Source organism: Arvicola amphibius, chromosome 2, assembly GCF_903992535.2.
Source record: "Arvicola amphibius chromosome 2, mArvAmp1.2, whole genome shotgun sequence".
Lineage (NCBI taxonomy): Eukaryota > Metazoa > Chordata > Mammalia > Rodentia > Cricetidae > Arvicola > Arvicola amphibius.
The window spans coordinates 116539095-116559004 of record NC_052048.2 but is presented as its reverse complement, the minus strand read 5'-3'; the positions used below and the strand labels follow the sequence as shown (position 1 = coordinate 116559004).

The 19910-nt window shown below is 43.4% G+C and overlaps 1 protein-coding gene across 1 annotated transcript in view; it reads left to right on the top strand.

Moving 5' to 3' along the window:
* The window catches only part of Camkmt (calmodulin-lysine N-methyltransferase), a 386510-nt gene that overhangs the window by 352891 nt on the left and 13709 nt on the right, over nt 1–19910 (top strand). The window contains exons 8-9 of the mRNA XM_038318157.1: nt 9495–9569; nt 16748–16811. Coding sequence (XP_038174085.1) covers nt 9495–9569; nt 16748–16811 — 139 coding nt within the window. The remainder of the gene's footprint in view (nt 1–9494; nt 9570–16747; nt 16812–19910) is intronic.

Sequence of the window (19910 nt, the reverse complement as noted above, 5' to 3'; positions counted from 1 at the left end):
GTTATCAGTTGTTTTATTGATCTCAAAGCACACTGTGTTGGTTTCATTGATTTTTTTCCCTCATTATTTTTGTTTTGTTTCTGTTTTATTTCATTTCCTTTCTAATCTTTATTACTGTAATTTCCTTTGTTTTATTTGATTAATGTGAGTTTAATATACTCTTTTTTTAAAACTTATTTAGCCAGAAACTAGGTTCACTAATTTGAGAATATTTTTTTCTAGTGGAGGTATTTTATTGCTACTCTAAGTACTTTGTGGCATCCCGTAAATTTTTATCTGCTGTGTTTTCAGTTTTATTCCATTCAAAATGTTTTTCGATTTTGCTTTGATTCTTATTTGGGTTCTAGGTATTTATAAATATAACATTTATTTTCTTAGTATTTTTTATAGCATATTAATTTCTAATTCTTATTGGAAGCCACTTTTAATTCATTGTGAGCAAGAATCATATTTTTGTGCCCCTTGATTTGCTAAACTTATCAAAATTATATCGTGCTTCATAATAGATGTATTTGAAAAGAATATGAACTTATACTAATGGGGTATTCATAAATATCAATTAAGCTATCTGATTGATAGCGTTTAAAGCTATCTGCTTATTCCTTAGTTAATTTTCCAATCTACTCCACAATTAAAGAGAGGGAGTTAGAATCTCTGACTGTAGCGGGTTTTGTCTGTTTCCTTCAGCGCTCTCCAATGGGGCTTCTTGTTACTCAGAGCGTAACTTGAAAGGCCCCTGCTAGCCTCCTTCACCTCAGTATGATGAAGCAGTAGTAGTAGTAATATTTTCACTGTGAAAATCTGATCTCTGAGTCAAACCCCTATCCTGCCCTTCTGACTCGCGTTCACGTGTCTCTGTAACGCTCTCTTGTTTTTCTTATGTATAGAATGCTTTTGATAGAGTCGCATATACTTGGGCCTAGATTGGTTTGCTCTTTATCTTCTTTTTCTTTTTTTGTGGCACTGGAGGCTTAATCCATAGCCCAGTGCTCTGCAACTGAGCCATATCCCCTGCCCTTCCTCACTTTGGTTTTTAAGAGAGGGCCTTTCTCGGTTGCCCAGGCTGGCCTCAAACTTGTGATCTTCCTGCCTCAGCTTCCCGAGTAGGATGACAGGCATGCACTACCACGTGTGACCAGATTTTATATTTAGTCTGATACTCCACTTTTTAACCAAGGCATCCAGGCTATTTTCATTTAATATGATTACTGATATGACTAGGTTTGAGTTGTGGTCTTGCCTTTTTGCTGTTTGTCTCATCTATTCTCTGTTTCTTTTCATCTTTGCTGCCTGCTGTTGATTAGTGTGTTTTGTATTTCTATATTTATCATGTTGTTGTCTTATTAACCATAACTTCGTTACTCTTATTCTTGCTTTAGATTTTATAGTCTAGATTCCAGGGGAGAAGGTGCTTGCCATGAAGCTGTACGTGGAGGCCAGAGGTTGACGACAACATATTGTCCTCCATTATTCTCCCACTTGATGTTTTGAGACAGGGTCTCCCTGAACCTGGAACTCATCATTTGGCTCCATAGACCAGCTGGTGAGCCTCCGAGATCCCCCCGTCTCCACCCTACCCACAGTGCTGAGGTTACAGGCTCATGCTGCCACCACTTTCAACTCTTGTAGGTGCTGGGATTCGAACTCAGGTCTTCATATTTGCACAGTAATCACTGTATCCACTGAGCCATCTTCCCAGCCCCCGTAGTACACATCTTTAACTCATCAGAGTTTACCCTCAGATTATGTTTACCTCATAAGACTATGTCGTCATTCCCCTCCTCCATCTTGATGCCCTCGTTTTACATTGTACTTGCCCATGCACATTGTGAACCTCACAATAGCTCTCTTATGTTTAATTAATTTTAAGACATATATATTTACCTATAGAATTATTATTCTTGATTCTTACCATTCCTTTGTGTAGCTACAGACCTCCATGTAACTATTTTTCTTCAGCCTAAAGAAAAAGCCTATTTTTCTTTGACATTTTTGGGGAGAGTGCAGGTCTGGTGGCGATCAGTTCTTTTGTTTATCTATGTGTTTTAAATGTCAAAAAATATGTGGAGATATAATTCCGTTGGTTGCATGATTCTAGGTAGATGGGTTGCTGTCTTAGCCCTTCCAGGGCACTGGTGCTGTGACATCTAACCTTATCCTCTCTGTCCTCTGGAAACTTTTAATTAGCACTTTTTTCAGTCAGCTTAGTTATTATGTGGCTTGTATTTTTCTTCACGTTTCAGATGTGTGAGCTTTGTTAAAATGGCTTCATCTTTATGTTAGTAGTTTTCACTAAATTAATAAAGTCTTAGTTATTATTTCTTCTATTATTTTTTCAGCCTCTTGCCTTTTCCTGCCTTTTAAGAACTCAAATATTAGATCACTCAAATTTGTCCCCCACCTTACTTACATTGCATTTTTTAAAAAATAACTTTTTCTCTGTTTTTTATTTTGGATGTATTTTAAATGTTTTACAGTTATTTATTTAATGTGGTCTTGTGTGTGCACTTGCCAGCTCAGAGACCAGACGACACCTTGGGGAAGCTGATTCTCTCCTTCCACCACTACCTCGTGGTTCTGGGAATCGAACTCAGATTGTCAGCCTTGGTAGCAAGCACCTTTTCTGCCAGGTCATCTTGTCGACTCCATTCTGGGTAGTTTTTATTACTACGTCTTCAAATTCTCTCATCTTTTCCTCTGAAATTTCTAATCTCCTGCTAATTGAGTCTAGTTTGGTTTTCCTCAGATACTGTATTTTCATCTTAGAAAATTTTAGAATTTTAAAAAAAAATCTACTGTGTCTCTATACCACATTTGAAATACATTATGTGCTATTATGATACAGATATTAATTACCTTCTTAAAAGTCTGACATTTGTGTCAGTTTTAGATTGAATCCCAGTGTTCTTTGTCTCTTTGGCAGTCTTTGATAATATATTGAGCATTTTGAGCTTTAACTTGTTGGGATTTGAGTATTTTTTTTATTTCTGATAATGTTTTTGAATGTTGTTCTGGGATACAGTTGTGTTATGTTGCAATCATTCCTTGCTTTAGGTTCTTGCTTTTAAAACTTGCTTCATACCAGAAGATGAGCTTTTTCTCTAGGGCTAATTGTTTTCCACTTCTGAGGCAAGACAAATTCTGAGGTTTTGTGCTAAGAGCAGACACCAGTCCTACCCTCGGGTCTAGCCCCCCAATACTCTCATACGGTTCTTTCCCAACCTCAGGTAGTATACACACACACACACACACACACACACACAGAGAGAGAGAGAGGGGGGGGGTTAGTTCCTTGCTGAGTGATCTATGAGAGTCTCTGAGTCTCTGATCTGGCCACCTTTGTTTCTCCAGTACCTGGAGTCCGTCCGTTTAGCTCCAAAACTACTGGGTCCTCTCTCATTTCTTTCCTCTCTGCTGCAACCTGGGCTCTCCCCTGAGGCATCCCACTGGGGTAACTATGGGGCTTATTTTATTTGTTCATCCTTTTTCAAAGATTCATGACTGCTCACTGTTGCTGCTGGCCAATATCTTGTGTGTGTGTGTATGTGTGTGTGTGTGTATGTGTGTGTGTGTGTGTGTGTGTGTGTGTGTGTGTTCTTTCTAAATTGTCTTAGTTGTCCGTCATTTTAGGTTAAGATGTAAAAGAGGCCCCTGTCATCCCATCTTTGCTGGAAGTGGAAGTCTTTAGGGAGCATTTTCAGTAGATTTCGTATCAATTCAGAGAACAGCTTAATACCAGGATCCTCTGGTTATTGAATGTCTTTGTGGGCTAGGCATGGCACCCATTCAGATGTGATGTTAACAGAGGAGCTGTCATGTGCTGTTCGAGGCACTGGGAATACATCACTGCCCCAGAGTCTAAGGACCAACATCAGTGCTGGCGGCACTAAGAATGGCTCCATAGGCTCATCTATTTGAATGCTTCCTCACCAGGGAGTAGAACCCTTCAAAAGAGTTAGAAAGGTTAGGAGGTGTGGCCTTGTTGGAGGAAGTGTGTCAGTGGGGGTGGGTATAAAAAAAAAAAAACAAAAACCCAAACCCAGTGTCACCCTCTCTCAGCCTTTGGATCAGGATGTAGCTCTCAGCTGCTGCTCCGGCACCTGCCTATTGCCATCATTCTCCCGCCATGGTGATAATGGACCAAACCTCTGTAAGCAAGTTGGTCCACATTGACATGCTTGCTTTTGTAAGAGTTGCCTTGGTCATGGTGACTCTTCACAGCGATAGAACAGTGGCTAAGACAGCATCCTTATGATGATTGTCTGACAGGGGGAGAGAATAAACAAAGTTAGTTGCTTCTAGAAAAAAAACCACAAAGTAAGATACAGGTGGACAGAAAGCTAATGCTGTAAAGATATGACATGGCTTTAAAGAAGATGGTCAGGGAAGCCTGCCCTATAAAGACAAGACACTTGCACAAAGATTGAAGGAAGGGGGGATATGAGGCACATGGGTATCTGAAAGAGAGGTACTTAGTTAGGGCAGAGAGCCAGCATAGACAGTCTCAACAGAGTGTGCCTGGTTCCATGGGAACCATGGGAACCACTAGAGCAGAGCAGAAAGGGGAGTGAGGAACAGGAGATGAAATCAAGCAAAGGAGTGGGGTCTGGTCCATTGTCTTAGGGGGTACACAAGGTTTCTGAGCTAATATACTGTGTGTGTGTGTGTGTGTGTGTGTGTGTGTGTGTGTGTGTGTGTGTAGACAAGGTCTCAATGTAGCCCTGACTGTCCTAGAACTCGCTATGCAGCTCATGAAGATCATCAATCTGGCCTTGAATTCACACAGAGGTGGGCCGGCCCCTGCCTCCTGAGTGCTGGGATTAAAAGTGTACACCACCACACCTGGCCTGATAGGGTTTAACAGGAACACTCTGGTGCTCTCCTGGGCAGAGATGTTAGGGTTGCAGGCAGAAACAGAGAGACAAGTTAGAAGCCTGGAGTAATTCAAATAAGAGATGGTATCACCCATGGAACAGGTATCACCCATGGAAGCAGAGTGATTTAGTTGGATTTTGATGTATTTCAAAGACATAACTAACTGCTTTTCTGACCTAGTCAGTGGTCAGGACTTTTGGGCTGAGCTAAAAGGTAGAACTGCCACTCTTGTGAGTAGAGAAAGACCACAAATGAAGTGTGTGGGGATAGAGGGTCAGGAGTTCAGATTTGGACATGTGAAGTTTGGTTGTCTAGGAGAAACCCAAGAGCAGGTATTGAAATGGTGGTGGAGGTTTGCGTGGGGCATCTGAAGCTCATGAGTAAAGAAGTTCATCCTGGGTGGGAGGACGAAGACAGAACTGGCTCAGATTTAGCAATGTGGAGATCTCAAGTGAGTTTGATGAGACCATTTGGGGGAGAGTGATCTGGTTAGAGCAGAGTTAGTAGAGAAGGAGAGGAAAAGAATTGGGAACCAAGTTACAACATTTCAGAGCAGTAAACAGCATTAGCTGGACCAGGAAGTAAACGAGGAGCTACAGAGAAGGTGAGCAGGGGTGGATCTCAGTGAGCAGGGATGGATCTGGATGAGCAGGGGTGGATCTCAGTGAGCAGAGGTAGATCTCTATAAGAAGGTTCTGGCTGGGGAGACAGGAATGAGCTAATAGACAGAAGACAGACTAGGGAGGTGCAGTTTCTGCTAGAAGCATTATGTGCCATGGTGTGAGATAGGAACATTCTTGTCTGACTGGCAATCTTGAGGGTAAAGTAACAAACAGGTCATTAGCTGAGACCAAAAATGAAGGAGAAAGTTCTGGAATACTAAAAAAGAACACAGGTATAAAGTAACAGCACGAGAGAATGGACGCGCAAATAGAACAAGAGCCCGATGCCATTGAGTTCAGTCGGGTTTCACGGTAATGCATTTAAAGCAGAAGCACCCACCTTCAGGTCATGGGCACTGACTGGGCCAGTCAGGGAACTGGGTTCAGCAACTATGAGGAAGGCAGAAACAAGGGAGCTGAGAAAGTACCCAAGGGACTTACTGAAATGCCATGTAAGCAGCACAAGAAAGAAAGGTGAGCATCAGAGAAGGAGACCGTGCCCTGGACAAGATTGGGAGACTATAGACAGTGAGACCAAGGAGTGCTTGGGTCAGAAAACCTTCTAGATGTAAGCTGGAACAGATAAGAAGCGCTGGTCTGAGAGTGCATGGGGGGTTATTGACAAAGATAAGGTCTAGAGCAGGGCTATTCTGTGAGTAGTGCAAGGATGGGAACTAGGTTGAAAATTCATATGCAAAAGGCTATGTTTAAGAAGTGAGCCAGGAGCTCAGCAATGGTGGCGCATAGGAGGCAGAGGCAGGAGAATCTCTGTGGGCTCAAAGCCAGTCTGGTCTACAGGACAGCCAGAACCACACAGAGAAACCCTGTCAGGGAGGGAGATGGTTGAGGGGGGAGGACATGACAGGACTTGGAATGAAACATTTAGAAACATGAATGTAACAGACTTGGAATGCCTTTGAATTGTTGGTTTTGGTACTGAGGACTGAACCCAGGTCCCGTGCATGGCAAGGACTCTACCATGCAGGTAGCTAACATCTGCTCACCTTCACCCCTATAAACTTGAGATAGAGACTTAAGAATTGCCCAGACTTGACCTGAACTTGTGATCTTCCTGCCTCACCCTCGGGGTAACTAAGATCATGGGTTCTCACCTGATTTCCTACAGTGAGCGCCTGAGTTTTGTTTTCTTTATTTGTTTTAAATCTCATGGGTCTGCAACAAATTGAACACAAACATTATAAAAATCTGATCCTTCTCCCATAGTGGAAGCATAGCTTGTGTGTGTGTGTGTGTGTGTGTGTGTGTGTATGTGTGTGTGTATATATGCCTGCATGTAATGTGTATGTTTACGTATGTATACATGCATGTGTGGGGATGTGTGCACGTTTGTGTGTGCATGCATGCCTGTGTGGTGTGTGTGTGTGTGTGTGTGTGTGTGTGTGTGTGTGGCTGTGTGCAGTAGTCTCTGCATGGAGAGAAGGGGCATTAGCAAAGAATTGGAAGGCCCAGATCTTTAAATAATGAAGTTATCTGTCTTTCCAAGAGAGAAGGCTGACTAAGCAGATGTAGGGACGCCATCTCAAGATGTGCCATGCAAGTATTACAACTTCATGTGCTCTTTGAGTGCTCAGGGATGTGGACATCTGAGAGTTCAGGCAAGTAGCTATTCTCATCCCCATTTTACAGAAAATAGACTCAGAGTGGGGGAGTAATTGTGTAGACTCACACAGCCGCCAAAGGTCAGAACCAAGGTTTGAACTTACACATGGCTCTTGCACCAAAGCGAAATTCTAACTACACCACTACAGTTGGAGGGACAACCTCGGCTAAATTTCTTGAAAACCAAGGAAAATGCCTCTTGGAAATCTTTGTGAGCTAAGTGGCCACGTAGGGTGTTTGGGTTTCCTTTAGAGCCGTGATTCATTACAGCTTCTGTGTTGATCCATAGCCAATTGCTGCTCAGACCTCATCAGTCCAGTTAGCCTTTGTTGAACCAGGAGACTGGAGCGCCTCAGGAAGCCAATATCCAATATCACCACAGGGTTTCCTGCCATTTGTCTTCTTTCGCCTTAGCAGTCACGTGTGAATTAGAAGCATCTAATAGTTATTGGCAAAAGGGTGACTCACATGTGATTTTAATACTTTCTGTCAAAACATATATGATGACTGTATTACATTTATGATCTGCGAAGGTCTGTTAGAGAGCTACACTTTTCATTTGCTGGTTATTTGTTTTGTTTTGTTTCTTTTTTTTTTTTTTTTTAGCAAGATCTTGCTGTGTAACTCCCTCAGGTTGGCCTCAAGCTCACAATCCTCCTTCCTCTGCCTACTAAATGCTGGGATTACATGCCCATGTCACTATCTCCAGATACTGGGTTTTAAACCATTTTGTTTGTATATGAACTCATAAACTCTTGGGAAATCTCAAGTTTCTGACGCAGGCTGAGGAAGGGCACCCTCCTCCAAGTCCAAGTCCAGGAAAAGTTGGCATTGCCAGGTACCAAAAACAAAGTAAGTCTTTATCTTTAGGGACTTGCTGGTCTCCTTTGTCTCTTGCCTCTCCCGTGGCCTAAGAAGTAAAGAACACAAGAGCTAATTTGTAAAGCTTTTCCCTGTGTCACATGAGGTAACCTTTTCCTCGAAAGCCTTCCCTGGTGTGTGTGGATGGCTCGCCAGGCTGCCTCTGTGATAGTAAGGCTGGAGCTCAGCATAGAGCCTGACACACAGTATACAGTAGGTGCTCAGTAAGTGTGAGTAAAAAAGAAAAGTGACCAATTGGTCCTCAGCCTCCTTGGTGATGAGGGGATGTGTGTAATCTTCTCTCTCTTAAGAATGTCACAACCAGCTGGGCGGTGGTGGCACACGCCTTTAATCCCAGCACTCGGGAGGCAGAGGCAGGCGGATCTCTGTGAGTTCGAGGCCAGCCTGGTCTACAAGAGCTAGTTCCAGGACAGGCTCTAAAAAAGCTGCAGAGAAGCCCTGTCTCGAAAAACCAAAAAAAAAAAAAAAAGGAAGAATGTCACAACCACTTATGTCTATCAAAATATATGAAAAGGATTTTTGGACTGGCCAGGGTTAAGTCTCGTTTTTGCACTCAACCTTGACTTTGCCTCTGGGAAGACAGAAGAAGAAATGGAAACCCCACCCAAATAAGCTAATGCAGTTGGCCACGTAAGGGCTGAGCACTCGGTCCCTCTCCAAAGAATCAAAGTAAAAAAAAAAATAGCCTCAGAATTTTACTTCTAAGAAATAGTACTGCAAACCACAGTTTTGGGGTGTGGGGAGAAATGTCCTTAAAATTATTTCTTATCATAAAACGTTAATCATCACCACTATCATCTGAGGGGAACGTTGAGCTGCTGGTTGGCTTCCTCCGTGCTGGTACATGTTTCCACTGTGTGCTATTAACCTTTGCTGTTGATATGCAGTCTAACACCAAGCCTCTTTTTGTGGGACTGGCATCTAGAATTCCACGGGGACCAATTCTAAAGTGTGCTTAGAGCCCCGAGAACGTCCTCTTAGAAGTGGACTCTTCCTTCCTTCTGTCCTGCCACGCCATTCACTGTGTCAGTAAGGAACATGGCTGACGTGGCAGGCAGGAGGGACACACAGTAAATTTCACATGGCTTGTTTTTATAAATCCGTGTTCCGGTTGAACGGAGAACGTTTCGATTTCAGTTTTTCCCTCATTGTTGGGAAGGGTCAGGAATCATCCTAAGGACTGAGGTAAGATCTACTTCTTCTACAAAAACCTATAAAACTTAACACAAACTCCACTCTCGCATTTCCCTAAAGAATTCGTCCTCTCTACATTTAAAGACAAAATAGAATACAGAAGACAGTTACATCCTAGGCTTTTTTTTTATTATATCTTTTGAAACAATTTGTATATACTTTTTAAATAATTCCATGTGCCACAAAAATGTTAATAGTACAAAATCAAAAGTTTAAAAAAATACCCTAAGTATAATTTTTGAAATCTTTTTTCTCCTCAAGCGTTTTACGATGGGATAATGAGACAGATGTCTCTCAACTGGAAGGACATTTTGACATTGTTATGTGCGCTGACTGGTAAGTACATAAAAATCATAAAACTCCTGTTGGGGGGGAAAAAGCTTTGCTGGAGTAATTGGGCCGCCCTGCTTTGCTGACGGCTAAGCAAAGTCAACAAATGAAGCACAAAGCCACCTTAACCTCAACGAATTAATATTCCTCTCCACGTGACAGTTAGGAGACAGCCTCTGTCACACAGGAACTTCTACCGCATTATTTCCCAAAGATTGATTTGCAGGAGCATTTCCATTCTCTGGAATTGCCTCTGTTTCATGCTTGACGTATCCGTAAATGGACGACTTAGGCAAATTGCAAATAATTATGGCTCAGAGAGGCGCAGTCTGGAGAAAAAGGAGTTTATCAACACAAACAGCTCAATTAGCTTACTTCTTGGGAGAGATCTGATACAAGGGATATACATATGTACACATGTGTATACTCTTTGGCAAATAAATACATCTGTGAGATATCTTGTGGGAAATAGCCTTTTTTGAAAACCTGATTTTGATATCTAATGTTTTCAGCTCAGAGCTGATGTGTAGTTATACAGAATACCACGATTACACAATCACATTTTATTCTTATGCAAATAACATCCAAATCTGTCAGGTGTCTGATCCTTTTAAATAAATTTACCCTAGACATTCTGTCTTCTACCTTAGCCTAATCCACTTATTTGTTAATGGGAGCCTGAGCCCAAGTTGCAGGGTACATAAGCATAGATCTTTGTGATTATTTCAACTAATTTTGTGTCTTTCCTCATTCAGTCTGAGGAGTTATTTCAGTGTGTGGAAAACATGGGCCATGGGCAAGCGTTCTCTCTGTTCAGGGTAAGGCCTTACTTGGAGTTCCCCAACAATCACGTTAGATTTGAAAACGGCGAGTTCAGATTCCCACCTTCTGTTACACGGATGAGCCCGGTCCTAAGACCCAGAACCCACAGTAGATTTCAGTCAGAGGAAAGCAGATACATTTTTCAGGAAGTAATTTATCACTATTCAAATGCAAATTCCACTTTCCTACTTTCACACGAAGTCAACGGGATTAGGTTTGGTTTTCTTTTTCTTTCTGTCTGTCTGTCTTTTTCCTTCCTTCTTTCCTTTTTTGGGGGAGAAAGTATACACCAGGCTATCCTCAAACTCACAGAGTTCTGCCTGCTTCTGCCTCCCAAGTGCTGGAATTAAAGGCATGCGCCACCACCGCCTGGCTGTTTAATTTTATTATTATTTTTTAAGTTCTCCCTCCTCCTATTAATTTCTTTGTCTTTGCAGTAAACAGTAAATATCCGCTCTACCTTTAGCTAGGAATCCCCAGTTTTCCAGGACCATTTTGGTCTCATGGGAGAAGCCTAGCTTTCTGGCTGATCAGTGGCAACATGCCTCCGTCCTGTGCTTCCCCATCTAATCAAAAAGGAGCTCAAACCAACCCAGGTGGTGGACCACGTAATTTAGTAAATGCCTTTCCTCGCAGAGTGTGAGGACAGACCCTCCAGGTTTCGTGGTAAAGTTGAAGATAATGCGAGCGGGATTAGATGAGATTAAGCATGAGAGTCAGATCAGAGAGCAGCAGTAAGATGGGACCGGGCCATGTCTCCTTGAAGGTTCAGATGAGGGTCACACCCAGTGCGCTCTGATGATGTGGGAAAGGCAGGAATGGCTAAGGGCTTTGCAGTTAAATTGTCCTTCACACAAATATCAGAACGGCCCCACCTTGTCAATGTCTGTGTCATGGCCACTCACACGGTGTCATCCTATTTGTACCGGAGGAACTAGCGGAGGAAATAAGAGTTAAGCTGTTTCTGATTAATGTTCTCAGTTAGGTTAAAAATAGCTGCACAACATGTTTGAAAAAGAGGCTTTTTTTTTCCCTTCTCCCTGACTGACCATAGGGTCTTATAGAATTGATAAACACGGTGCATATTCAGTTTAAGGCTTTCATTACAGATCTATAACACAATGCAATCTTATACACACGCATCTGGTGGCTATGTAAGAATTATTTATGGATTCAAATGAACTAAATACCCGAGACTTCATTTTATAAATGGCTTTTCTATGCATGAATCGATGGTTAAGGTTTTTTTTCCCCCTGGTGTTATAAGTGCCCGAATGTCAGCCTGTCTGTAATTTCCCATTTGTAAATGTAAAACATTAAGCTACTCTTTATGGTGATGCTGATATTATTTCCAAAAGAAATGCTTTGGTAATGGTCTCCCTTCGCATTCACGGAGATGGCTAAGCTGCTTAGAAACTTGCAGAGCACAGGGATGTGTCGTAGCCACGCTGTACATCTGGCAGTGAAGCCCGGGATTCCACATATCCCTCACTTCCAGCTGGTTTGCTGTTACTCCACGGAGTTACTGCATGAACGTTGCTCCCATGGGGTGGCAGGGCACGCTGAATTATTTAGAATGTCACAGAGGTGCGAACAAGAGCTGCCTGTAGATCTGCTTCCATGATGAAACCCGAAATCTCCGATGCCAGAAAGAAACACCACACTTAACTAGGTCACGTTAAGTCTCAAGCCACCTTTATCACTGCCAGTCAGTGAGATCGGGAGTGGGCCATAGGACGCATGGGTGGAAGTTTGAATGCGAGGTACATGGATTAAATTCTTACTGCAGCATTTCCAGCAACGGTGGCATTGTCTGATGCAGTGAATAGCTAACCCATCGTCCTTCTTGATCCTATTTACATGGAAACAAGCTCTGCTCACTCACCTCTCCCAAACCCACATTGTGGTTCAAGTGAAATGCACATGATTGTGGCAAGCGGTGATATGTTTATGTCCTTAAACCATTCATCTATTCCTATATTTACATTCAAATGTTCATAAACCTGTGGGTAGTGGGGGGAGGTAACTCGTTTCCCCAGAAGAGACAGTCCCTTACTCCAGATCCAAATTTAGTCGCTCAACTAGATTATAAAATAAAAAGGCGAACTGTGAAAGCTAGTCATTTTACCGTTCAGCATTTTTGACAATGAAAAATAGTTTCATGGTTCAATAGTTCCTAAATAACTTGTAAAATGTCAACTTCGAAATAAGCAGAAAGGAGCATGGAGGTACAGTCACACCTCTAAAAAAAGGAAAGGGCTGTTGACAAACATCAAAATATTAGAATATTTACCACAGGGGTAGGAAAAAACCTGCCTATTAAGTTCCTCCATTGATTTACTCAGTGTTGAGTGTAATAAAAGCGTTCCTTTCTGCAGGAATGCAGTATGGCCCGTCCTCACTGCGCCGTGGAGAGCAAGCTTTGCTGATGCTTAGCCCACCTTTTCCAACTCTGGTTCAATCCCACTCATAATCTGAGAGTCTGGAAGTAAGATTTTCCTTTTTCCAATCCAATGAGCACGTGCTTCCATTTAGCGTTACCATTCCGTGGCTCTCCAGTTTATTGCAGTTCTGCAAATATAGAAATGACTTAGTGCATTTGAATTCTCACAAGGCTTAGAAAACATGTCTGAAAGCCACCCACTGCCTGGCCCATGGAACTGGATGCATAGGGCAATCAGCGCGCCTATGAGTCCAAAGCGGAGCGCTTAAGGAGAAACAGTAGCGAGTACATAGGCCTGTTACCCCGCCTGCAGGCCACCTTGCTTGTTCCCTAGCATCTTTCCACTGATTGCCGTTCCCTTTTCCCAATTCTTTTTTACTTTCTTCTAAACGATGAAAGGAATGTTTGGCGTTTAAGTTGATTTTGTGAAAAAGTTTTTTCCTCCCTCAAAATGGAAATACTTTGGGCTCTGAAAGGTCCCTGTCTCCCGGCTATGGTGATGACGGTCAGCTCAGGCACAGCCCACAGTCCCTGACCCCTGAAAAGGTCTTTAGCTCCAGTGTAATCAGCCCTTTCGGCTTCACCTGGGAAGACTCAGCCTTGGTGAAATCCCTGAAGAGCCCAGAATTTCACAACTGGAGGGGCAAAAGACAAGTGGGGTTACACTGGGGCATCACTGGGCACTGCCTCCAAAACAGGCTCGTGACTAGGACCGCAGAGACTGTCCCCCTGCTGAAAGTGAAGTCTAAAACAGCGAGTCACCATGAAGACCGCATAGGGGTCTTCCTCTCGGTGCGTCTTGACAAGACAGAAACATCTCCAAATGCACTGTATGAATAAACGAGTTTCTCTAGGACAAGAGTGATAGATGCTCCCAGCTCTGTGGACAGTGGGCTCTTAAGGAGGTCACGAGGATTCAACACCTTTCCTTTGTCAGAAAATCTGACTCAGATCTACGGAACAAAGCAATTGTTGCTGCCACAGGCAATGGCCTAGAGGGGTATTGCGTGTTGGAGAGAGTGTGTTTTTAATGGCCAAACTGGACTGTCAAGGTATTTTGATCTGTAAGCAGAGGGAGAGTTGAAAGGTATCTCCATCCCCATCACTGACCCACTCAGCCTTTTTAAATAGATCCACTTAAGCTACTGCTGTTCTCTGAGCCATTAGGACTTATTTAAGGGGTGAATTTTCAGGAGATTACATATCACTCCCACTAAAGCACATTGAAATTGCTCATATGACGTACCCTACAAAGCGTTATGATTTCTGCATCGGAGCTAAGTAGAAAAGTGAGCTTGCTTGGAATAAAGATTTTTTTAGAGGACTACAAGAATTACTTTTGGGAAATTTGATTTAGAACGATGGGGTAGATGCCATTACCTTTGAAATGACTGTGTTTGGAATGTGTTCCGGGTGTTAAGCTGCACTTTGCAGTGGCCATGATGTTAACCTCTTTGTCACCATTGCCAAGGCGCAGTGGAAAGAGTGCTTTGAAAGGGCATGAGGGAGGCACAGCCGGCAACGTGCTGTTCATCTTTTGCTAAGAGTCTTACCAGCACTCAGAAAATGCAGAAATAAACCAAGAAGAGTCCTTTGCTTAGCTGCTGCTTAGCCAACCAGCCAGAGGTCTCTTGTAGACACATGAGCACCGCAGTCAATACATCAGCAATATCAAGCCGCAGCCTCTATGCAGCCTCCCTAAGGAATAAGATGGAGTGTCCTGAAAAGCACAATTTGTAAAAGATGCAACCTGATGTCTGCCTCATCAATCCTTAATGATTTTGATTCTTGACTTAGTGGAACAATTTGTAGCATTTAAATCAAACATATTCTTTGCGCTAGGGTTTAAGGATGCAACTTTGTGAAAGACAATGCTCTCCTAGGTTATCCTGGTTTAGAGGTGGAAAGGAGGGGTATACATAGTAGCCAAAAGAGATCCTGTTTCCATTATTCACCTTTCTAGAGGAGGAGATATGGCTTAGTGCTTGCTTAGCATGTGTGAAGCCCTGGGTCCAATCCTCAGCATTGACTACTTCAGAGTCAAACCAGCCTTTGACCTCAGCTTCCCAAGTGCTAAGAAGATGATAGGAATGTACCACTGTGCCCAACTCATACTCCCCTTTCTCAAAATGAGACTCATCAAGTTGGAGAGCACCTGTGTGGGCCAACATGTACCTCAGTGTCAATACAGCCCAGCAACACTGAGGGAGCTGTTTAGTCACTGAGATGCAAACGGGATGGAAACTTCCTCCTTTTCAGGACCAGGATGAGCTGCCTCAGGCAGTGAAGAATGGAGCTTGGTCTATTTAAAGCTTAGCCCCAATTGCCTATCACCCCTAATAGGTCATAAATATACAATTGTGAATTAACATGTTAATTTGATGCCCAACACAGCCACAGAGGTGGGCTTTATTGACAAGAAAACTGAGGTCTTATGTGAAGTGAGTTACCCAAGGTCACATAGAAAGGTCAGAGCAGAACTTTATCAACCTGGAACCACACAGTCACTTCCTGTTATCTGAGGGAGGACAGCAGCCCTCCTACCAGCAGGCAGTACTCATTGGTACCCACAAGGCATCCCAGACGTGCTGGAACTGTACACGTTTAGAGATCCTCATATGGAGTTCAGAAAGAAGTGGCCCATACCCGTGGGTAGTGGTGGCACAGCCTAGAGGCTTTGTCTTGGCGGAGTGCTCTAGCTGGGCTACGAGGGTCACACAGTGTGTGCCAGTGAACTCTACTCTAGGCCTCTAGCATGGGGTGTTTCCACACTTCCTCCATACCACAACCCAAGGGAAACCTTTGTTTGCTTTCCATAAGACTCAGGTATCTCAGTGCAGTCTATGCTGTTACAAGGGAATGCACAGACTGAACAATTTATAAAGAACAGAAATATGGCTCATAACTTTAGACTCTAGGAAATCCAGGATTAAAGTGCTGGTAAGTTTGGGGTCAGATAAGAGTCTAATCTTTTCTTCTAGTGCCTTGAATGTTGCGTCTTCTAGCAGGGAGGGACCATGTGTCTTCTATGGCAGAAGAACAAAGTAGCACCAACCTAGTGGCATCATAACTCAGATCTTCAGTCTACGAATATAGAGGGTTGCATTCAAACATTGAACTGTGTAAGTTAACTTGCCACCAACTGCTAGGTGACCCAAACTTGAGCCTTGGATACATCTGTTTAGATGAAGAAGCTGTATTACAAATTTGCTGAGAAGATGTGGTGCAAATAAGGTCAGAATAATAATCATACAAGCAACAAACAAAATAAAACAAAACAAAAAACCCACACAGAAATACTTAAAAAAAAACCCAAAGAACAAAATGAGAAAACCCAGTGATTCAGAAGGAATCAACATGGTGGCCAAGAGAAGAAAGTCCTTGAGCTACCATGGCCTCTCACATTGCCTGAACTTTTGTTTTGGAGGTTGTTGGCTCCTGGGGTGTTTTTTGGGTCCTTACCTTCAAACTGTTGAAAATCATTAAAGTCCACCCTGCTTCTCCCCAACATTGCCGCAGTGGTTTGGGTACACGGTTTACTTGCAGAGGGCAGCCTCACAGTGGTCCTGGTGAGCAGAAGGTCCAGGTCTAGTGGAGACAGGGCTCTAACAAGAGAAAGTACCAAGTGTTCCATCTCCGCCAGATGACACTCATGAAAACAGCATCTTGGGACCTGTCCCTGTGACATTAACACAGCAGAGTTGGGTATGAACCCTGATGTTGACAACCTGGTAGTCACTGGGTAACTCTGTTCCCAGTATCTCTTTTTAAAACTCCCCCCGGCAAGATCCTTGAATGGAAGAGAGCAATCTTTCTCTAGTGTTGTATAAATGTGTAATTAGCCTTGTGCTTATCACCATTGGGATCATGAGGCTGGGGGCCCAGGTTAATCTGGATTCTGTTCTCTCCTCGATGTCAGCCTGTTTCTGGACCAGTACAGAGTCAGCCTTGTTGATGCAATGAAGAGATTACTCCAGCCCACAGTAAGTATGTTTCTGTTTTCTCCTGAATACTGGCTACAGAATAATTAGTCTGCACACAAAGATGGGGAGAGCAATGGAATGGCAGGATTAATGTCATGTAATACTTTAATACTTATTATGTCCAACTTCAATTGGGTCTTCTGATCTGTCAGATTCTTTCCTAATCATAAGTAGGAAACTTCTTACCCTTGGCCTTCTGATAAGGAACACTGTGGGTAGTAAAATAAATGAAACCGCTTCAAAGATAGTGTGAGATTATTTTTCATCAAAGAATTTCTGGAGTCTTTCCCTTTGATAACAATATCTTCATATTAAAGTAGAATTATGATATTGAAATTTTTCTGTTGACTTCTGTCATTTTAAATCCCTTCAGTGGTAACCTTTGTCATTGAGTATTTATTTGCTGCGTAAGAATACTTTTTTCTTTTTATTTCTGTTTATATCAAAGGAAAAAAGGACTTCTAGATGAATCTGTGTATTAAAAGTTCTTTGCTTTAAAAGGAAGCCATTATTTACATATTATAAATATTAGGTCACAATGAAGCCAAGCATGGCATAAAATATTGTGCACATTTTTACATTTATATACCCATTTATGCCTGTGAGTAAATTACAGAGTTTGTATCCACTCTTATTTTGTTAGAGCTGTTATACTAGGCTAGGAGGTCCTGGAGACTAAACGGAGAGTTAATAGACATCTATTTAAAGTAAGAAAACGAGTTTAAAGCTCATGCATTAAAAAAAAATCTTGTAAGTATGTAAGACTCTTTGCTGTGCCACAGGAATTTAAAATAGGCTAATGGTCTTAGTGTAATCGACGATAAGAACTCACAGTAATCTGATATGACTGCTCTGTATGTGTGTGTGTGTGTATGTGTGTGTGTGCACGCGCGCGTTTACGTGTGTGTGCGCGCGCGCATGTGCGCGCGCGTGTGTTTTCTAAAGTTTTGTTTCTTAAGTCTTTTGTGAAAGGTCTCAGCTTATGACCTCAGTGAGACTCAGAGACTAACACTTTTCAATCTTCCTTTTATATCTTTCTCACACTGAAGGTTCCCGGAGCAATTTGATAATCGTCTATTGCCTTACAGTATTGCTTTTTATTTTGTTATCTCTCTGTAGTTCTGAAACTTTAAATAGGCCTCTCGGAGGAGTAACGGCAGCGTTGTAAGTGGCAATCAATTCAATTAAATTGGCCTTCTCGATTCTGCTCGTGAAGTGGGGAGTAGGTCTGGAGGCAAGGAAGGGCATGTGCCAAGCTGCTGCTGGCTGCTGCCACATGGAAGAGGCCGCCCAAGTTGAGGGCAGCAGAAGGAATACCAAGCCTCTCCTGGGCCTCTTCAGCTCCCCTGATAGCCTTGGAGGATGCCTGCAAGCATTTGCAAGACCAGGATTCTCAGGGAGGGCACGGAGATACTCGGCTGCAAAGGCTCTATGAAAATGTCTCATACATAAACACAATACTTTCAAGGACTCCCGGATCTCACACTGCACAAACAGTGCTTCACTCCTCACCAACACCCCTTCAAAGCCTATTGGTGGTAAATACTTCATTTCGCAGCAGATTTGCATGATTTACAATAGGAAACTGCCCAAGCTATGAATAGACCTAAATGCAGATTGGACTGGAATCTCTCAGGCTCTCTATACCGGCTGTTAAACCCTGAACCATGCTTGTCCCTGTCTGAAGTGGGGCTCTGCACAGCAGCCCCCTCTGAGCCAGGTCAGCAGCCCACTGACTGACAGCCAGTCCTTAACCTTACAGCAGAGGACAGGGCCAAGCCCTGGAGCAGGTGACACTTCCACGTGCTACATGCTGAGGCTGAGGCCAAACCCAGCCTGCAGCATTAGATTGGGCATAGGGCGCATACCTAGGCTCCTCATAGGATTGCTGACACTCAAGGCCACTGAGTGTTCTAGAACTATCAGAGAGGAAGTCTGAAGAATGAATAGCATATGGACTTATTGAAACTGCCACTCAGAATCTCAGATCTGTGCAGCTAGGGGACTTGCAGCCTGGGCTTCTATCCCTTAGATCCTAGCAGGGTCACGTGGACTAGGCAATCAAAAATTCCGGTCAGAACTTGTGCTGGCAGACCTGAGGGTGAGCTCACTAGCCACCGGACTGATAATCTTCACCTTTAAAAGGCAGCTGTGGAATGTGGTGGCACATGCCTTGAATCCCAGCATTCAGGAGGCAACAGGATTATGAGTTCAAGGGCAGCCTGGACTCTATGGCAAGTTCAAAGCCTGCCTAGACTACACAACAAGACAGTACATCTCTGTAATGACAGCTGGCCTTTGCTATTGCTCTATTAACTCGTTGAGGTTGCTATAGGAGACAGTGGTCCTAAGAAGAAATGGAAGGCTGGCTGATGGTAGGCCAAGTTGTGGGGGCAGTTCCGCACTAACGGCTCTGAAGCCTCCTGTCATGGCCCATTTGCCTCCGGTTCACTCACACTCATAGAGCAGCTCTGGGACCCAGGGTAGGCACAGTTAGGCTTTGGAAATGGACAACATAGGCTCACATCTGGCCTCTGTCATTGGTGGTTTCATCCTCCAGAAACCTCAGTTGCTCCCCAGTCTCTTCTCTACCAAATGAGAGAAGCTATTTCGGTGCGGTGCAGTTCTGTGTGGCGCATGCGCGTGCCGGTCTCCTTGAGGAAGATTTAGAGACTTTCTGACTACAGCAGGGACTAGGTACAGGAGGCGCTTTCCAAACCCACTGAGAATTGCTGGCAGGGAGAAAGACTATTTTCCTGTTACGGACTTCAGGGATTTCTGTGTGTAACCTGTCTGCACCTGCTGCTTTCCTCCTTGCCCACCCCCCCCACCCCCACCCCCATACAGCGGAACCTGATGGGTCCCGGGGGAGCGCCCACTGAGTGAAGAGGACACTTTTTGTACATACAGTCCAGCTAGGTAGGAAGAGAGCCAGGGCCACATCAGCGAGAGTTAAATAACTGCAGCGTGAAGGTCTGGGATCAGGCCCTGGGAAGGAGCAAACTCTATACATGATGTGTCTTTCTTGACTAATTTCTAACTCGACCAAATCAGCACCTGGGCATCAGAGGGTCTAAAAACAAGTCAAACGGGCAAGGA